The sequence below is a fragment of the Phascolarctos cinereus genome, unplaced genomic scaffold (assembly GCF_003287225.1).
Source record: "Phascolarctos cinereus isolate Bilbo 61053 unplaced genomic scaffold, phaCin_HiC Scaffold_5;HRSCAF=322, whole genome shotgun sequence".
In the NCBI taxonomy this organism is placed as follows: domain Eukaryota; kingdom Metazoa; phylum Chordata; class Mammalia; order Diprotodontia; family Phascolarctidae; genus Phascolarctos; species Phascolarctos cinereus.
Window position 1 is genome coordinate 76,528,332 of NW_027555958.1, and position 21,503 is coordinate 76,549,834.

Sequence of the window (21,503 nt, forward strand, 5' to 3'; positions counted from 1 at the left end):
GCCAAGTAACTCTGGCCCCTAGTTGCCTCATGAATGTGAGAGGGAGAGTCACGTCCAGTGAGGCTGGGAAGCTAAGTGGAGGCCAGGTTCCAAAGGGGTTTAATAGCTAAATACTGGAGTCTGTATTTGATCCTCCAGGCAAAGGAGAATCCCTGCAGTCGACTGGGTAAGGGAAATCACTTCGGCAACAGTTCAGGAGAGAGATTGGAGTGGGGAAAATCAGGGAGACTAATGAGAAGGCTATTGCAGTAGTCCAGGTGAAAGGTGTTCAGGGTCTGCTCTAAGGTGGTAGCTGCAAATAGAAGGTGTCAGACTCAAGAGATGTTTGGAAGCAGAAGCCCAGGTTTGGCAGCTCACCATATGGGGAGGAAGAGGAGCCCAGATAATGCTGAGATTACACACTGGAGACACGGGAAGGATGGTGGGGCCTTTGACAGAAATAGGGATGTTTTGGAAGAAAGGAGGGCTTAATGCAAAAGACGAGCAGCTTAGTTTGGGATTTGTTGAGTGTGAGATTTTGCCAGGACATCCCGCTTAAAATGTCCAATAGGCATCTGATGATAATGGAGAAAGGTAGAACAGTGATAGATTATGGCCACTTAGGGAAAGCCAGAGGGTCTAATAAGAGAAGTGGACAGTTGCTATTTGTGGCTGAGGTGTGAAGGAAAGGAACAGAGGTGGGACAGAGATGAAGGGAAGAAGTGAGGATAAAAGGAAGATGATGACAAGCTAGGTGAGCACTAAACCAATTTTTAGAGTTTCTCTTATTAAGAAATGTATGTCCAGATGAGAAATTCCTTAAGAGCAGCCAAGCAAAAGTAGTAACAGTCGTAGTAGTAGCTGCAGCAATGGTAGTGGTAGCAGTAGAAGTAGTAGTACTACTAGTAGTAGTAGTTAGTAGTACTGGTGGGTGGTCGTGATAGTAGTAGTAGTAGTAGTAGTAGTAGTAGTAATGAGTAGTGTTATTGGTGCTTGTGGTAGTAGTAGCAGCTATAATGACAGTAATGGCTGTGGTGGTAAGTAGTTGGTTGTAACAGTAGTAGTAATAGTTGGAAGTAGTAGTTAGTAAAGTAGTAGTTGTTAGTCATAGTAGTCATTGTTGGTGGTGGTAGTGGTGGTAATGGTTGTTTGTAGTAGTAGTTAGTAATAGTAGTAGTTGGGAGGAAGTGGAAGGTAGCCTGGAATCTTCTTAAGCTCAGTGGGTTAAATTCCGTTTTTGTTTGGAATAAATGGGGAATGTTACTTTGGGGGAGAATTCATTGTTTTTGATGTCACTGTTGTTGCCAGTATCTCTGTTGGCCTTTATGTCTTGCATTCCAGTATATGTTGTAGGGAGTTTGATGCTTCTCTACCTTATGACCTTCCTTTCCTATCTCTTCTTCCCTTTCTCCTAGAAGCTGTGACTCCTACTTGTAGAAATTCTTCTCTTAGAGGTTTAAACAGCCAGGCACTTAAAGAATTAGGCTGATTCATTAATAAAGTGATGTAGTGCACCAGCATCTTCACAGTTCTATTCTTAATACTTCTGAAAAAGCCCCACATTGTTGCTAGGTACTGGAGCTCTTAAACATTTTTACTGTTGCCATGCTTGGTTGTTTTCTCTTCCTAGTACATATTTGTGATTGAAAATCTTCACTTCTGGCCAGAAATTGATCATTTATATTATTCCATCGCATCGTTTCTCTTTTAAGCAAAAGTAAGGGGAAAAAAGCTAAATAAATGTTAGAATTCAGTACAGCTGACAAGCGTGTTCAGTAAGTCACAGTCTCAGGGAAGGACTTGTGTCGCTGTTGCTGTTGAGTCTTGAATTTCAGTCACGTCTGACCCTTCATGATACCGTCTGGGGTTTTCTTGGCAGATACTGAAGTGGTTTGCCATTTTCTTCTTCAGCTCATTTTACAGATGAGCAACTGAGGCGAACAGGATTAAGTGACTTGCCCAGAGTCACACAGGTAATAAGTATCTGAGGGTGGATTTGATCTCAGGTCTTCCTGATTTCAGGCCTGGCACTCTATCCACTGTGCCACTTAGGTGCCCCAAGGACATGTAGCGTGTCACTAAAGTGTATTCTGCATCAAGTTTTTTATTGGAACAGAATGGGAGTGTCAGAGCCTACAGTTTTTTTTTTCAAGGAAATGAAACCTTACAAATATTCATTTTTCCAGAAAAAAAAAAGTAAATTTTGTCAGGTGAGTAGTAAAGAGAGTAAGAAGTTCATTCTTCTATGTCTTCTCTATAGGGATAAGCATATGAGATCTTTGTGAATCTGTCTTCTTTCTGTGAACATAACTAGATTATCTCTGTAATTTATTATGTTCATATTTAGTGTGTGTAGAAATTGAAAAGTAACATCCAATTATTACTTCTTTCAGAAAATGCTATGTCTTTGGTTTTTGATGAGACTGAAACCTACCCCTTCAAGAACAAAGATAAATTTAAAGCTAATAGTCGTTCAAATGTAAAAGATAATCAAATAACCTTGAGATCGCCAAGGATAAAGTCACCAGTTAGACCTGTGAGTCTGCCTGTGGATCAGTTCCTTCCTCCAAACTTTTTCAGTGAGAACAATTCCAAAAATGTGGGAACTTTAAATTCAGACAAATTTGTCAGGAGTTCAACCATTGAAGAAATATCTGAAACAAAATCTTTTCCTAACTCATCCTCTAGACTTTCTTGTTATGACCCCAAAACTTGGGACAAGCAATTCAGACAATGTGATACAAGTACAAGGACTACAGTGATTGTACCCAGTGCACTCCAGGAAAACAGAGAACCAGAGAGTGGTGCTACTTCTGTTTTATCTCTCAACTCCGATAGACCTCTATCCAGTGCCATGCAGCTCAACCAGGCAGACATGGTACCAGTCAGGACGGCTAGAATAATAGCAGAAGGATGCTCTTTGGATTCTAATCCTCTTCCTGCTTTCAGGCCACGGAGAACTTTGCAGCCCCCACCAGGGACATTTTATATACCACCTTCCAGCAATAAGGTAAAGGGAAATGAGGAAAGTTTTCCGAAAACTTATACAACAACACCTGTTAGTGTCAATCAAGAAAATACTGTGAATTTTGTTGTGAACTCAGATTCACCTGGACAGCGGGTAAATCAACCCAAAGCTAGCCCTAAGGAACTTCAGTCATGTGATGTGAAACCAGTGGTGTGCCACAGACTAAGACCAAAACGGATTCAAGACTTAGAGCAAAGAGAAGCACAGTTTGTATAAGATTGCCAGATCTTGTGTTTTATTTTTATTTTTGGTTGAGAGCTGATAGGAATGTTGTAGGAAATCTGTCCATAGTAGGGTGATAAAGAAAGTTTGAGTATCTTCATTGGGACCACTTTTGTGCCATATTTGAATTATTTTTATGAGCATCATTTTAAAAGTTAGGCTGGAAGGGTATTATGAACTAAAATGAAGTTGACTTATTTTTTAGTTTCGTAAGTTGTTTTGTTTCTTAGAGCAAAGAGAAGCACAGTTTGTATGGGGTTGCCAAATGTTGCATTTTATTTTTATTTTTGGCTGAGAGAAAGGATAATAGGAATGTTGTGGGAGTCTGTACATCGTCAGGTAATAAGGAAAGATCAAGTATCTTCGATGGGACCACTTTTGTGCCATATATGAATAATTTTGAGAGGCATCATTTTAAAAGTTAGGATGGAAGGGTATTATGAGCTAAAAAGGAAGTTGATTTATTTTTTGTTTAGTAAGTTGTTTTGTTTGTTTTTTTTTAAATATGAGAGTCTATTTAAATATATCTCCAATAAAATGCTTGAGCTAATAGGTGCAATTGCAAAAGCTTCAGTTTCTGAAGTGGATCGTAAGTGCTTGTTCATATGGAAAAAAATAGTATTTCCTTATGCAAAGCTTAAAACTCCTTAGTGTAAATTACGTGGTTTTTAAACAGTCTGAATTTAAATTCTTGTGTTTGTTTATATAAAAGCTTCAGTTTTTCAATCTGTGCAATTCCATGTTTTTCTCCTTAATAGATTATCTAATGGCCAAGTTGGCTTATCACTGTATTATACATATTTTTATGCTTGTATTTTCATGTGTTGCCAATTTTTATGTGTTGTCACTTTAATTGTACCAAGAAGATGCACTTAGTAAGCTGCAGAGGTATGTGTGTTGTGGAGGGCAGAAAATAAGCAAGATGGAGAAGCAGGGTCCCACATAATTGAGAGATATAGCTTCTCCCAGGCATGGTTTTAGGAAGCTCTTTTTGAGGGTAAGCTGGCAGAGGGGGAAAAGGCCACCAAGGTGAAGAAGTATAGTCTCCAGGTATTGAAGCTAGGTGCAATACCTCCTCCGTGGCATGTTCTCTCTAATCTCCTTAGATGTTGGAGCAGCAGTTGACCTCTTGGGATTGGGAATGGTACTAGAATTCCCAGTTTGTGAAGTCATTGACTCTCTTGTTTATATTTGCTTTGTTTTTCTCAGTTTGTCTAAACTTGAGTACACAATATGGCTCAAAATAAATAGAATGTCCTCATTTAGTGTATGCATCTGATACATATCTTATATTAGATGTTTTTATGCAATCATGTTACAATTGCTAAACACAATAAACATTAATTTTTTAACCTATTTAAAGAACTCATGGTTTTTTATTAACCTATCTGAGGATTTGTCATCTTTTAACTTAGAGCTTTAGGGACTCATTAAGTTTTCACCATATGTTATGTGTTAAATACTTGGATTTATGGCTTTCTGGAATATAACATTGGGGAGGGATGAGGGAGATTTTGTTCATAAAAATGTTTGTTAGTTTGGATCTGATATTTCATCTATATTGGAGGTTCCAGATAGAAACTCCTATCAGCGATATAGATCAGCAACTTATTTGTAGCTTACTTGCTGTTTGTCCTTCATTCTCGAAGAGTACAATGATATCAGGGAGGAGGTGCCATGACATGCAAAATATTCCCTGCCATGTCTTTTTAAATACTTAATTGTGAGTTATATTGAAGTCCTTGTTCAAAAGAAATATTTGCTTACTCTTTGAGCAGATAATTATTTACCGTTCAAATCACATTTGAATATTTTTACCGTTTTATTATGAACTAGCCAGACATCAGCAAATTTAAATGTTTTCTCCATGCAGAGAAAAATGGAAAAAGAAGATTTCGTGTGAAACCATGGATCTTTACTTTATACATCTTATTTTTAAAAAAATATATATTTCAAATTTAGCATGGCTATTCTAGTATTGTCCTGTTTATCTGTGAACTTCTGTTTCTTCATTTATTTTTAGTATCACTGCTCCACTCTGCCCCCAATATTGTATTTCATTTTTTTACTTAAATATCTATTTGGTTTCCTGTCTTCCCTCTTCCCATTTAGAAAAATAGAAAAGAGAGGAGAGGGAGAAGGGAAACCTTGTAACAAATATAGTCAAAACAAATTATTGCATTAGCCATGTCCAAAAAATAAGTCTTAGTTTGTACCCTGGGTCTTTCACCTCTGTCCAGAGGTAGATAACAAGCTTCATCATGATTGGTCATTTTATTGATCAGATTTCATAAGTCTTTCCAAGTTGTTTGTCTTTATGGTATTGTTATTGTATAAATTGTTCTGATCCTGCTCCCTTCATTTGTATCACAAGTCTTCTTAGATTTCTCTGAAATTATCCCCTTCATCATTTCTTAGACATACAATAGTATTCCATTACATTCATATGCCTTTTGTGCAGCCATTCCACAACTGATGAGCACCCTCTTAGTTTCCAGTCCTTTGCCATCATAAAAAAGAGCTGCTATAAGGATTATATAGTAGAAATGGATTTTTTTCCTCATTATATGATCTCTTTGGGGTATAGGCCCAGTAGTAGTTTTACTGAGTCAAAGGAACAATGCTCCCAAAGTTACTAAATTACACTTAAGTACTTTTGGGAGCATCGTTCCAAATTGTTCCAAATACCAAATTTCCAAAATTGCTCAGCCAATTCACAGCACCACCAATAATAGTGCATTAAAGTTTTCCTATAACGGTTAGGTGGCAGGAGTGAATAGAGCACCAGGCCTGGAGTCGGGAAAACTCTTCCTGAATTCAAATATGGCTTCACTAGCTGTGTGACCCTGGGAAAGTCACTTAATTCTATTTACCTCAGTTTTTTCATCTGTAAAATGAGCTGGAGAACGAAATGACAAACCACTCCAGTATCTTTGCCAAGAAAACCCCAAACGGGGTCATGAAGAGTTGGATATGACTGAATAATGACTCAACAACAACGGAACAACATAACCCTTCCAACATTTGTCATTTTCCATTTTTGTCAACTTTGCCAGTCTTGTGAGTGTGAGGTGGAAACTCAAAAGTTGCTTTAGTTTGGATTTCTCTAATAGTGAGTTGGAACAATTTTTCATATTGCTATAGATAACTTATATTTCTTCCTTTGAGAACTGCCTTTTCATATCCTTTGACCATTTATTGACTGAGGAATGGTTCTTATTCTTATAAATTGGAATACATACCTTATGCATCTTGGATATCAGACTTTTATAAGAGAAATTTATTGCTCATATTTTCCCTCCAGGTAACTGTCTCTCTTCCAATCTTTGTGCTAATACCTTTTAATTTTATCTAATCAAACTTGTCCATTTTATCTAATGTGGTCTTCTCTATCCTTCGTTTGGTTATGAACTCTACCTCTCTCCATATATTTGAAAGATAATTTCCTTGCTGCTCAAATTTGTTTACATTGTGAGTCTTTATGTCTAGGTCATATGTCCATTTGGAACTGATGTGACTGTTATCTTATAAGAGAATGTTACTTGTAATTTGCATAAAAATTGAGTAGTATAGGAAGGTAACACCCTGGAAGACAAGTATTTCGGCAAACTTTTAGAATCAGAGTATGAATCATAGTCTAAGTCATCTCTGTTGCATTATTTTGACTGAATAGGAATAGTGTTCTTGTTACCAATGCTTTGGTATCTGTATCTTCCTATCCTAGCCTATCCTTCCAGGTATCTTCCTAAACACTCACTCCTAAGCCCCAGAAGATACATACAGAGGCTCTCTGGTAAGGTTTGTCATAGGGTATTGATGTTGAAGTCAGCTTTCTGCCTTCTGTGAACTCTTTCTAGTTTCCTAAGGAACAGAGACAATCCTTGAGGTGATGTTGCTATTTATTTAATATGCAACCGTAGTATATGAGGAACAAGAAGGTCTTAAAAGTTAGATGCCCTGGAACTATATCAGGTTCTGAGGGCAAATGAAGAATATCTTAAGAATCATTCCCTCCATGTCCTCAAAATTTCATCTCCAGACATATAAGATCTCCTCTCTATATGCTCAGTGTAGCTATTCTTCCATTTTTGTTTTCTTGAGTGCCACTTCTATATCCTTGGGCAAAACATCAGGAACTTAGAAAATCCAGATGTAGTAGCTCCCATTGATACATGGAAAAATAACTTTGTTATAAAAATCTTGACACATCTTCTCCATTTTTTCACCTGTTGTCCTTCCAGTTTCAGCCTCATGGAGTGATTTGCTCTCTCTCCCTGAACTGTCTGTAAATGTGCTTTTTCTTTCACCGCTTTATGGAATGATGCTCCTCAAGCGTCCATTTTCTTTCTCTACAAAGTGGAACAAACAGCTTTATATTCTAAACTGATATTGTCCATGGCTGCTATATTTCACTGTTTGACAAGAAGGACAAGTGTTTGCTGGCAGAGGCTCTTTTGGCCTTCTCATTGATGGCCATCGATGTCTACCAGTTAATAATGTTCCTCGGGAAATGGTGATAGTTTTTCTTTTGATTGATTTCCCATTTCTTGATGTCACCTTGTTTAAATAGGTCAAGCAGATGTTAGGTCTCAACTGAGTGCCCATATCTCTTCACTTTAATTCTCATAATTTAGTATGGATTCTGACTTTGCTTTGACAATTATTGCCTACTTAAATAAATCACTAAGACCCAGTTGTCATTTTGTAGTCTACCATTGTTTGGCCGAGTTTTCTCTCTTTTGAGAAAAAAATATTGTGAACTGCAAAATCAACAGCCTGGAAAACTGGATAGAAGGCGATCCTGATTCTCTATTGCAATCTACTTCTTGCTTCCAAGAAATGACAATAATTAAGTTCTGTCACCAGGAGCCTATTAGTCAAGGCCAAAGGAGTTTTTGTGTATTGTTTAACTAAGTCTTATTATAATTACTTGCCAGTGGTATTGGTGGTGATTGTCTGATGTGCTTTCTAATTTTTATAGCTTTGAAAGACTTCAGAAACAATTGGGGAAAACCTGGTGGCCAGATTAGCACTATTAGAATGTGTCTATCATATACTTATGTGACAGTGCTTAACCAGAAAGCTGACATAGTAAAAGCTTAGTGATTTCCTTTAATCTACTTAGAATTGAGTTGGATACTTTAACTAGCTGCCCTAGAGAAACTAGTTTCTCAGTAGCTCTTCAGAAACCTCATTAGTCAAAAAGGCTATAGAATTTGTTTTCTTTTTATGTGAGGGAGGTTTATTTTTACATATATGTGTGCCTATGTATGTGGTAAATGTGTATATTTGTATATGTGTGTATGGCATGCTATAGTCTCACTTTTACTAGGTGATATTGTTGCCTTTTGACAGAGTCTAGTAACTTTACAGAACAAATCCCCTTAATAAAAGGATTTGTTCTGTAAAACTTGGACTCAGTCAAAAGGCTGCACCCAGGCACCTAGAAGGCCACATGGGCCTTGAGGCTGCAGGCTCCCCAACCCTGACTAGTTATTTGTACTTCTGTTATATAACCAAAACCTGTCTGTCACTGACCTCAGAGCCTCCCCAGATCAATGTTCTCCATGGCAAACCTGGACAGAAAACAGAATTCTGGCCCAAGGATTGTATCAGAACCCTTTTAATCTTACCTTCTTGAGTTTGAGAGAGGCACAGGGTCTTTAATGATCATTTAAGTATTAAAAATGCAAACAATTATCTAGGATTCTAAAGAAGCCCTTGTCTTAGTGTCCCTCTCAAAAAAAAAAGTTTTCTAGGAAAAGTTAAGAAGTTCCAATGGAATTATATTTTATGTAACTTTCTTTTTATATGTTTAATATAATAGCAACCATGTCAAAACCAGGTAGAATCAGGAAAGAATTGAGGTATTTTCTTAAACAAATACCCGTTTTTACATACATACAGTTTTTTACAAACCTGTATTTTGAAAATTTGAAGGAATCCTTAACATTTGCCCCCAAAATAGTTGATGGAGTATTCCCCAGCAGCAGTATCTAGAACATCCACAACTATTTTCACTCTAATTAAATAGTACCTTCTACCCTTTCGATACCATGACATCTACCTTTGTCTCTTAATTGGTCTTATATATTCACATCTTATATTATGGTTTTTGTTCTGAATTACATCTCTGCCACTGTTATCTGTACTATATTGTAAATTCCCAGAGGTCACTGTGTTTATGTTTTCTAAGTGCCACCTAACACACTACACACATTACTAGATACCTAATAAAACATATTATTTGAATATGAGAAAATTTAAACGTGTTGCAAAAAAAGCAATTGAAAATGGGCTATATAAAATTAAAGGAAGAAACCATAGTCAAATGAAAGGGCTTTTTAAAAATCTATTCTGCATATTTGATACTCAAATAATTTTGGTGAAATTTCAATGGCCAACTTTGTAACAATGGTAATTCACTGTTGGAAAAATATTAGAAACCTTAGTGACTAAGTTTAAAAAAATATGAAGGAAAATATCCGTTTGGTATTGCACTTCCTTATTATTTGGAAATAACTAGAGATAAAGGATTGTGCCCAAGTACAATTAATTGCTAACCTTGGAAAAAGTTTGGGTCTCTGTTGTAAAACAGCACTCAAAAGATACAGTGCAATTCATAGATTTGAATTGCATGTTAGTCTCATGGACTAATAACTCATAGACAGGCTAAAACATTAAAAGAAAAAAAAACTTTAAAAGATATGCCATGCTGGGCTAGGGTGGACAGCTGTTTGTTACTGTTACTGAGTCTGTATACAGAGATGGGTAAGACAGAATTGTTTGCTAAATGAATAAAAAAAAATGAAGTCTCCTCCTAAATGTTTTATTATAGGAAGAATGGTGAAAATTGACCTGCTCCAGCAAGATCCCAGAAGAATTGTCTGCCTTTTGGGGCTTTTAACATTTATAGAATTGGTTGTATGAGCTCTTTGTGAGAATCTGATGGTTGAGATAGACAATTCATTGGATAAATACTTGATCTTTGCCCTAGGGGAAGGCAAAGAATTACCCTTTCTGGATCATAGGCTCATGGATCTTGATATAGAAGGGAAAGCAGAGACCTTGCCGACCAACTCTTTCTTTTTACAGATGAAGAAACTGAGGCACAGAAAAGCTAAGTGACTTGCCCAGAAACCATAGATTTAGAGCTGATAGTGTTGCAGTCCACAGGTGCTGGGATCTCCACAATTTCAGGGCAGAAGACATGGGTCCTGCCTCAAATGAATTCGACTCAAGTCTTCTTTCAGTCAGAGACAAGGTTTATTAAAACACTGATTGAGGTGGGCAAGATTTTAAGAATCTGAGCCCTTGTAATGAGGCAACTTAGCCAGATTCTTAAGGAATCTGAGCAATTTGGTAGAGGAGACTGACCTTTTTTATCCCCAGGCCAATACCTTGGGATGACTGGGAGGTAAGGGAAGGGGTCTAGAATTGAATTAAGGGTGGGAAGTGGCCAAGGCAATCTTGGGGTAACAGACAGTGGAGGGCTAGGTTAGGTTAGAGGTAATAGAGAATTGGAGATTGGGGCAGGGTCAAAGCCACAATGCAAGGACAGTTGAAAGGATTTTTAACTGGGAAGGACTGGGTGCCCCAGGCAAACTCCTGGGACTTGGGCCACATGGGAAAATCCAAGACCTTTTAGGGGTCCATAAATAGTAATCTCTGAGGCCTCTTAATCCAGCCCTCTCATTTAACAGTTGAGGAAACTTAAGGTCCAGGGATTGTAACTGATTTGCCCAGGGTTACAAAGCTAGTTAGTATCTGAGGAAGGATTTGAACCCACTCCAAGTCTTTGCTTTACAAGCAATATTAATAAGCATTTAAGCCCCTTGAACAGCCTCATACTTTGTCTCGGGATTCCATTAGTGATTTCTTTAACTTTTTCCTAAAAGAACCAAGTTTGTTTGGTTGGTTTTTTTGAGTGGGGCAAGGCGATACATGAGAACCCTAGTCAATCTCTCAAACTCAAGGTGGGATGATTAAAAGGGTGCTGAAACTTCTAGGGTTGTATCCCAAAGAGAGCATAAAAATGGGAAAAGGACCCACATGTACAAAAATATTTATAGCAGCTCTTTTTGTGGTGGCAAGGAATGGAAAATTGAGGGGATGCCCATCAATCGGGGAATGGCTGAACAGGTTGTGATATATGAATGTAATGGAATACTATTGTGCTATAAGAAATGACGAACAGGCAGACTTCAGAAAAACCTGGAAAGACTTGTATGGACTGATGCTGAGAATTAGAAAAATCTGAAACAAAAATCTACTACATGAGTGTGTGAAGGAAAGCCTTTATTATGCTTCTCATGAGAAGCGGGCATACCACACCCTAGTGCAGCATGTGTGTGCGCTGCTACAGAAGTAGAGTCAACTTTTAAATGGTTAGTAAAATTCCATACTCCTCCCATTTGAGCTGGAATTGGACCAGCTCTTTGGGTTACACTCTTCCTGAACTGCCCATCCCATGTTACTCCTTGTCATGTTAATCCCTCCCGGTCATACTTCCCATGTTCAAAAATGGTAGCTAACTCTGCCCTCAGGGGGTGTCAGTTAATATTCAATAAGCTTATTAAGCAAGCACAGTGGAGAAAAGCCTTTGCCAGGTCCTTGACCCTGACCTGTTGCAACTGGTTTAGCCTGTAGGGCTGTCTTAGGCAAGTAGTGGTTTTTCAGTGTTTGGGGAACTTTCTGATTGGTTGAGGGACTATCCGCAAGGCCTTGGAAGTCTCCCTCAGAATTCCCATGTTCTACTGTGGAAGTCTAACTTCTAAATCATTCCCACAGTTTCCTTATATGGAAACATAATCGTTTCTTACCTTTCACACTGAGTGAAGTGAGCAGAACCAGGGGAATGTTGTACACAGTAACAGCCATGTTGTGCGATGACTAACTGATAGACTTAGCCCTTCTCAGCAATGCAAGGATCTAAGACATCTCCAAAAGACTCATGATGGAAAGTGATATCCACATCCAAAGAAAGAACCATGGAGTTTGAATGCAGATCGAAGCATACTATTTGTTTTTTTTTCTTCCATTTTGTTTCCTTTCTTGTGGTTCCTTCTGTTGGTTCTAATTCTTACTTACACCATCACTAATGTGAAAATATGTTTAATAGGAGTGTATATGTATAGCCTATATCAGATTGTGTGCTGTCTTGGGGAGGGAGGTGGGGAGGAGGAGGAGAAAAATTTAAAACTCAAAAGCTTATGGAAATGATTGTTGATAAATCAAAATAAATTAATTTTAAAAAAATAAAATTTTTTAAGAAGGGTGCTGAACCTGTTTATCCAGAGTATGAATTCTTCCTCCCCCTTCAGTCCTGAGCACCTGCATAAGTGTGTTAAATGTGGGGGGAAAAAAAGGCAAGTAAAAAGTCCTCCCCCTTGGTTATAGGGTAAAAATGTAGGTCACTTATTATGCTCCAACCAGCAATTCAGAAGTCTGGCGGCTGTGGTTTGATGAGAAGAAGCTAATGGTTGAGATCTGGGTTTGGCTTGGTTTTTTTGATAAGAATGAGTAGGGAAAAGGAGGTGGAAAGTGGTTGGTGGAAGAAGGGAGATGATTGACAAGCTTTTCAAAAGTCACCTGCCTATCTCACTACAGAGAAAATTTTGCTTTCTGTAAGTTCTTTCCTGTGATGATCTAGTTGTCCTATCAAGTTACGTTGAATTCAATAACTTGCTGATTGGTGTCCCAGCCTCAAATCTCTCCCTTTTCCAATCCATCATCCACTCAGATGTCATATTGATCTTCCTGCAGCACAGATCTGACCATGTCACCGCATCTATTCAGTAAACTCCAGTGGTTCCCTATCACCCCCAGGTTTTTGTTACTGTTGCCCTTCAGTCATTTTAGTTGTATCCAACTCTTTGTGACTCCATCAAGGTTTTCTTGGCAGAGATAATGGAGTGGTGTGTCACTTCCTTTTCCAGTTTATTATACAAATGAGGAACTGAGGCAAACAAGATTAAGTGATTTGCCCAGGGTCACACAGTTTAAAAGTATCTGAGGCTGGATTTCAACTCAGCTGCCCATCACCTCCAGGATCCAATACAAAATCCTCTGGAATTCAAAGCCTGGGCCCCTCCTACCTTCTCAGCCTTCTTATACCTTACTCCCACATATTCTACAATCCAGTGATGCTGGCTTCTTTGCTTTTCCTTGCAGAAGACACTGTATTTTGATTCTAGGCATTTTCACTGGCTGTCTCCATGACTGACACTCTCTCCTTCCTCAAATCCATTTCCTTGAACTCCTCCTTAAAATTCTATCTTCCACAAGAAACCTTTCTTAAGTCCCTTAATTAGCATGCCTTCTCTCTATTGGACAGCTAGGTGGCACAGTGGATAGAGTGTCCATCCTGGAGTCAGAAAGATGTCTTCCTGAGTTCAAATCCACTCAGACACTTCCTAGCTGTGTGACCCTGGGCAAGTCACTTAATCCTGTTTGCCTCAGTGTTCTCATCTGTAAAAACAGCTGTAAAAGTCACTCTGTTTTCTTTGCCAAGAAAATCCCAAATGGGGTCACAAAGAGTTGGAAACGATTGAACAACAAAGCCCTCAAGGAACTAACAATCTAATGGGAGAATACAACCCATAAAAAGGGAAAGGAGGGAGTATCTAGCAGCTGGGTGGGGAATGATGAGATGCTGCCCTGGTACCCTCCTTAAATGGAGGATTTGGCAGGCACTCTTCCAATGTCTGCCCTTCCATCCTCTCCAGTCTGAGGGACGGAGGAATCTCTGGGGCAGGGAGTACTGAGGAGTGAGTTTCTGGGTTGATGTGATCTTGCCAGAAGATGAGTTTCTGGACACAGTAATGAAGGCCAGGAGAGCAGTCCAGTGGTAAATGTCCAGTCCAGAGGTAGCTGCCTAGGCGCTCTCCTTAAATAGAGGATCTGAAAAGAGATCTCAGATGTTTGCCCTCCAACCTCTCCAGTCAGAGAACTCCTGGCTTAAAAGTCTAGCCATGGCTCAGCTCCTTTGGTAAAGTCCTGGGCTCTTTAGGTCAGAAGTGATGACTCATTTAGCCTCTGACCTCCTTGACCTTTTTCTGCTTTAGCTTCCAGAAAATGGAGGAGGAAATCATTGCCAAAGGCATACTGGGAGTTTCCTTCCTCCAGGCTTAAGATATGCTTAGGATGAGTATTTATTAAAAATAAAATAAAATTTCTTTGTAATCTTACTTTTAACTAAGTAAGTTATGGTCTCTTCAAAAGGTATTGCCTGTGCTTATTGTAAACAGGCATTCTTGGTTTTAAAACCAGTTATCCTGCCAATCCCCAAATGAATTAAAATGCCTTATCAAAGCTCATTGGGAATGTTTTCACAAATCCCACCCTCTAATCTGAATGAAAGTAGGTCACAGACTCAGCTAAAAGAGGTGCTTGAGCAAAACAAATTCACTTGACTTCAAATGTAATTCATAATCTAATTAAAGAGATTATTGCTGTGCAATCTGGCACCATCCAGCTTGGTCCCAGTTTACTAGTGGTGCTCAAAAAGTAGCTATCAAGACGGTCTTTCCAGTTTTTAACAGAGCCTGTAAAATTGTGTACAAGGGAGGGGACAAAAGCAAAACATTCTGGGAGTAAAGTTTTCAACATGTTCAAATAAGATTTCTGGTAGTATAGACTCCCATACCTCCAACTGGGGCCCCAGCTATACTGCTTGAGGCATGGGTAGTCTAACTCTCCTACAACCAAGTGCCTATTTCTGTTCTTCCATTTTCTTCCCATTTCCTCTCTCCTTTTCCTTGCCTCTTCAATTTTAGTACATGCTATGTGCTATGTAAAGGGGGTGGGGGATGAGGGCAAAAGAAGATAACCAAAGTTAGATAAAACATGGGCTCTGTCCCTAAAGGAACTTAACATTGGGGGAAAGACAGAGAAGACGGCTTCAAAATTCATTAAATAAATCAACAAATATTTATTAAGTATTTATGGGCCTGGCTCTGTTCCATGGGAAGAGGGGAGGGAAGGGACAGAGAGAGAGAGAGACAGAGAGAATACAAAGAAATAGTAAAATCAGTCCCTCAAGAAGCTTACATTCTAAAGGGAGAGGCAACGAATATACTATCAACTCTGAAAACAAATGATCAAAGAGTCACAGAGGTTATGCAACCACTGCTAACTCTGAAAAATAAAATACCAGAGAGCTCACAGAAATAATGCCCCAACTGCTAGCTCTGACAAACAAAATAAATAACCAAAGAGCTGCAGTAGCTATGCAACTGCTATTAACTCTGAAAATACCAAAGAGGCTCACACAGGTTATCACAACCACAGTTATCTCTGAAAAATAAAATAAAATCAAAACAAAACAAAGCCAAGGAGTTAACTATGGTCATAAGCAAAAAGCTTTCTTTATTCTGTTGGAAGAGGGAAACTAGACATATGTGCCAGGGCCTCTTCTTGGAGGAGACCAGCTTTTGGGAGGCCAAACCTTGATACATATAGCAGTGGCTAAGCAGTGAGCTGTAGTCATGACAATGAGGGGTAACAGCAACAATGGGACAAGTCTGATTCATAGCAGGGCTTCACGACCAGAACATGGCTCCTGCAGGTGTTTGTCTGAGCTCAAAGACCACCTGGGGCTGGTCCAGAAACAATTCTGTGGTTTTGCTGTGGCAGAGTTCATCCAGAGGATGAGCACAAAGGATTATTATGCCAAGCTCAGGGCATAGCTTGCTTACTGGGCCTTAGCTCTAGAAAACAATGTCTAGTTGTAAAAAGAGAAGGGTGGCCTTGGCATGGGGATCCTAACTTTCCCCTTTTGGCAGTCTAAAAGAACTCCTCCCATTCTGGCCAATAAAGGAGAGACAGGTTTAAGACAAGATACTACAAGAGGCCAGCTGGGCCAGAATAAGATGTTGAGTTGAGGGACAGCTGTGGGCTTAGGTTGGTGATCTTAGGGGCTAAGGTAGCAAATCCAACAATTTGTTAGCCCCTCCTTCTTAACAATGATGGAGGATAGATGAAGAATGGCATTTTTATCCCATGAGGTTAATTTCTTGAGGGGACCTATCAAAGACCTCTCCCAAATTTCCCTCCAAACAACTTTAAAATAATACTTCAAAACTGGAGTGGAAAAACCAAGAAAAGGATGGGGTGAAACAATAAGGTCAGCAGGAAGGGTCCTTCTGAGTAAGTAAGAGGGGAGCACAGCCATGCCATGCCCAAGAAGCCAGCATTGAGGCCCCCCAGCCGCTGTGCAAGGCAGCCAGCAGCAGGCCATGGGGGCAAATAAATTTGTAGCAGGGACTTCCAGAGCTCTCAGACCACAGAGGGTAAGTGGGGTCAGACAACTTGTCAGAGGGGGATTATAGAGGACTCTTAATTGGCACTGGGTAAAAGATTCTGTTTCATTGTCCATACAGGGATCCTGGTTGGAGGCCCGGGGTGAGAAGAAACATTAGTACACTAGAGCTCCCAGCCAAGGGGAACAGGCATCCTAGTCACAATTCCAGGGCAGAAAACAGTGCTTGTGGTTGCTCTCAGACCAGGATACAGGTCAGGAGAGCAGTGACCACACCTCTCCTTAGATCATACCACCTCAGAAGAACTGAAAACTTACACACCCACAGAACTAGTTCTGAAAACAATAGAACAAAAAACCTGAAGCTTCAGACAGTGACTCCACACCCCCCCACCCCGGGAACAAAGCCCAAATTTAACACACAGCTGGAAGTCAAAATGAGCAAAAAACAACAAATCTGATACTATGTGGACAGGGAAGATCAAAAAACCAGAAGGGGATAACAATGTCAAAATGCCTACATGTGAAACCTCAAAGAAAAATGTGAATTGGTGTCAGGCCCAAAAAGAACTCCTAGAAGAGCTCAAAAAGGATTTAAAAAATCAATTAAGAGAGGTAGAAGAAAAAATAGGGAAAGAAATTATAGTGATGCAAGAGAATCGTGGAAAAAAAGAGTCAACAGTTTGGTAAAGGAAGCATAAAACATGGGAAAAGATGTACAAAAATTCACTGATGAAAATAACTTCTTAAAAAGTAGAATTGGCCAAATGGAAAAGGAAATGAAAAAGCACATTGAAGAAAATTCCTTAAAAATTAGCATGTACAAGTGGAAGCTAATGGCTCTAAAGGTATCAAGAAACAATAAAACAAAATCAAAAGAATGAAAAAAATAGAAGAAAATGTGAAATATTTCACTGAAAAAAACAACTTACCTGGAAAATAGATCCAGAAGAGGAATTTCAGAATTACTGGACTATCTGTCAATTTTACCATTTAATGCCATCCCAATTAAGTTACTAAAAAATTTTACTGAGTTAGAAAAAATAACAAAATTTATTTCAAACAAGAAAAAGTCAAGAATATCAAAGGAACTAGTGGAAGGAAGAAGAAAGGAAGGAAGTTTAGCAGTACCAGAACTTAAACTATATTATAAGACATTCATTATCAAAATTATCTGGTACTGGCTAAGAAATAGAAAAACAGATCAGTAGAATAGAGTAGATATACAATTTAAAGCAGCAAATTACTATAGTAATTTTGTGTCTGACAATTATAAAAACTTAAATTTTAAGGATAAGAATTTATTATTTGGTAGAAATTGTTGGGAAAACTTGAAGGTAGTCTCACAGAAATTGGGCATAGACCAATATCTTACACCATTTATCAAGATAAGATCAGAATGGATACATGACCTAGATATAAAGACATATATTACAAGACAATTTGAAGAACATGGAACATATTACCTATCAGACTTATGGATAGGTGAACAATTTATAAATAAACAAAAGACAGAGAGCAGTATGAGGTTTAAAATGGATAATTTTGATTATATTACATTATAAAGGTTTGGTACAAATAAAACAAATGTAGCCAAGATCAGAAAGAAAGCAGAAAATTGAGGGGGAAATTTATAGACAGTTTCTCAGATAAAGATCTAATACCTCAAATATATAAAGAACTTTGTCAAATCTATAAGAATATGAGTCATTTCCCAATTGACAAATGGTCAAAGGTTATGAACAGGCATTTTTTTTAATGAAGAAATCAAAACAGTTTATAATCATATGTAAAAGAATCTAAATCATTATTGATTAGAGAAGTGCAAATTAAAACAACCTTGAGATATCATTTTATACCTATCAGATTGGCTAAAATAATTGAAGAAGAAAGTGACAAATATTGGAGGGGATATGGAAAAATTGGGATACTAATTCACTGTTGGTAGAATTGTGAACTGATCAGACCATTTTGGAGACCAATCTAGAAGTATGCCCATAAACTGCCTACACTTTTTGACCCAGCAATACCACTACTAAGTCTGTTTCCCAAGATGATTAGGAAAGAAAGAAAAAGAACCTATATGGTCTAAAGTATTTATAGCACCTCTCTTTGTGGTGGCAAAGAACTGGAAATTGAAGGGATGTCTGTCAGCTTGGGAATGGTGGTATATGATTGTGGTATATGATCATCATGAAATACTGCTGTGTTACAAGAAATAATGAGATGGATGATCTTAGAAAAACAAGGAAAGACTTGTATGAAATAATGAAGAGCAAAATGAGCAGAATCAAGACAATGTTGTATACAGTTAACAGCTATATTGTTTGAAGAACAACTTTTGACTATTATAAATACCCAAATTAATTACAAAGAACTTATGAAGGAAGATGCTATCTGCATCCAGAGAAAGAACTGATAAATAGAAGTATATATTGAATAATTTTACATATATATACTAGTAGCTATCTCTAGGGCAAGAGTTGGGGGGGAGGGAAGAAAAGAAAGTTACATGATAACTTTATTATATATTTTAAAGGAATAGCAAGCTGTACATAACAGATTTGCAGTTTCATGTGCAATTATTTTTTTTTCTATTCCACTATGTAATGGAATTGCTTGTTTTATTTCTTAAGTTCAGAATAAAATAAAATAAAATGAGAGAGAGAGAGAGAGAGAGAGAGAGAGAGAGAGAGAGAGAGAGAGAGAGAGAGAGACAGGAGAAAAATAGGATGGAGGGAAATATGCAGTAATTATAATTGTGAATGGGATGAACTCACCCATAAAATTGAAGCAGAGAGCAGAATGGATTAAAAACCAGAATCCTACAATATGTTGTTTACAAGAAACACACTTAAAGCACACACACACAGAGTAAAGGTAAGGGGCTGGAGCAAAATCTATCATGCTTCAGCTGAAGTAAAAACAGGAGGGATAGCAGTCATGATCTCAGACAAAGCAAAAGCAAAAATAGATCTAATTAAAAGAGATAAGCAAGGAAACTATTTCCTGCTAAACATTACCAGAGTCAGTGAAGTAATATCAATACCAAAAATATATGCTTCAAATGGCATAGCATCCAAATTCTTAAAGGAAAAGTTGAATGAGTTACAGGAGGAAATAGACAATAAAACTATAGTAGTGGGGTACCTCAACTTGCCCCTCTCAGAGCTAGATAAATCTAACCAAAAAGTAAATAAGAAAGAAGTTAAGGAATGAATAATATCTTAGAAAAGTTAGATATGATAGTCTTCTGGAGAAAATTGAATGGGAATAGAAAGGAATATACATTATTTTCAGCAGTAGAAGGCACCTATACAAAAACTGACCATGTATTAGGGCATCAAAACCTTCCAACCAAATGAAGAAAAGCAGAAATATTAAATATATCCTTTTCAGATCATAATGCAATAAAAATTACACCAATAAAGGGCCATGGAAGCATAGGTTGAAAATGGAAACGAAATAATCTAATCCTAAAGGATGAGTGGGTCAAAAAACAAATCATAGAGACAATAAATAATTTCATTAAAGAAAAAGACAATAATGAGACAACATACCAAAACTTATGGAATGCAGCCAAAGCAGTACTTAGGGGAAAATTTATATCTCTAAATGGACATGCAACTAAAAAAACTATAAAGAGAACAAATTTTTAAATCCCCAATTAAACATCAGATTGGAAATCTTAAAGAGGCTACATAGCAAGAGATGGAGAGATAACAAGATTGGACAAGTGGTTGAATGTGTAGGATGAATGGGAGTGAGAATAAGGATGATAAGAAGGTTGATATAATAAGGATGATTTCAAAGTTGTGAACCTGGGTGACTGGGATGATGGCAGAGTCCACAATAGTAATAGAGAAGCATTTTGTTTTTGTTTTTGTTTACTGATGCATTTTGTTTTTGTATTATAAACACCTACAGATTACCCCACTCTGTGAGAAGTATCTTATAACAAAATAAAACAAGTAAAACTAACAATACAGTTAACTAAGAATGCAGTTAAGTAAAATTAACATTATAGTGACATCACCTGAAAGTGCCTACAACATTCCATATCTTTAGCATATCCCTTCATCTGTATTTTAATTAGCTTCTTTAATGAAATAATTATTTTCTCTCAGTCCCACTTCTCACTCCTTTGAAAAAAGAAAAATGATAAACAAAATCATTGTATCAAATATTCATGCACATTCAAGCAGGGTCACACAGCTAGTAAGTGTTTGAGGCCAGAGTTAAACTCAGGAAAATGAGTCTTCCTGACTTTAGGCCCTGCCCTCTATCCACTGTGCTACCTATTTTCCCTTCAGTTGAGATTAGGTAACACAAATTTGTAGTGATTGTGTGGCTTCCTCCAGTTCCATTCAGTAGCAGGTGAATCAGAGCAAAGAAAGAAGATGGTAGCTCTATCCCTTCTTAATTAAACAAATGATAGAAATGATCAAAAAAGATACCATCGATAATTTTAAATGCAGCAAGTATAAAAAGGAAAGCTATCAACTGGGAAAAAATATCGGCATCAAGTATCTCTAAAATCCAAGTTATATAAGGATCTGAAACAAACATATAAGACAAAGAAGCATTCCCCATTAGATAAATAATCAAAAGGTATGAGTAAATGGTTCTCAAAAGAATTGCAAACTTATCCATATGTAGAAAGCAATCCACATCACTAATAATACACTATAAGAGAAATACAAATCAAAACAACTCTGTGAGGTTTTACCTAACTTCCAGAAAATTTGCAAAGATAATGAAAGAAGGGCTTTGGAAAGACAGGAGCACTAATACACAGATGGCAGGGCTGTGGATTGGTCCAAGCATTCTGGAAAGAAGTGTCTGAATTATACAAAAAAATGAATAAAATATATATGTCCTTTTACCTTACTGTTAGGAATATACCCCAAGAAGAAAAAAAAAAGCCAACCTAGATTCAATATGTTCCAAAACACCCATAGTAGTGCTCTTTTTGGTAGTAAAGAAATGGAAACAAAGTAAATGCCCATTGAC

General features: G+C 37.7%; 1 protein-coding gene across 1 annotated transcript in view; it reads left to right on the forward strand.

The window, feature by feature from the left end:
- The window catches only part of LOC110217155 (rho GTPase-activating protein 29), an 80,620-nt gene extending 76,035 nt beyond the window's left edge, over positions 1 to 4,585 (forward strand). The window contains 1 exon segment of the mRNA XM_020999346.2: positions 2,373 to 4,585. Within this exon segment, the coding sequence (XP_020855005.2) occupies positions 2,373 to 3,223 (851 nt within the window). The 3' untranslated portion in view covers positions 3,224 to 4,585.
- The last annotated feature ends 16,918 nt before the right edge of the window (positions 4,586 to 21,503 follow it).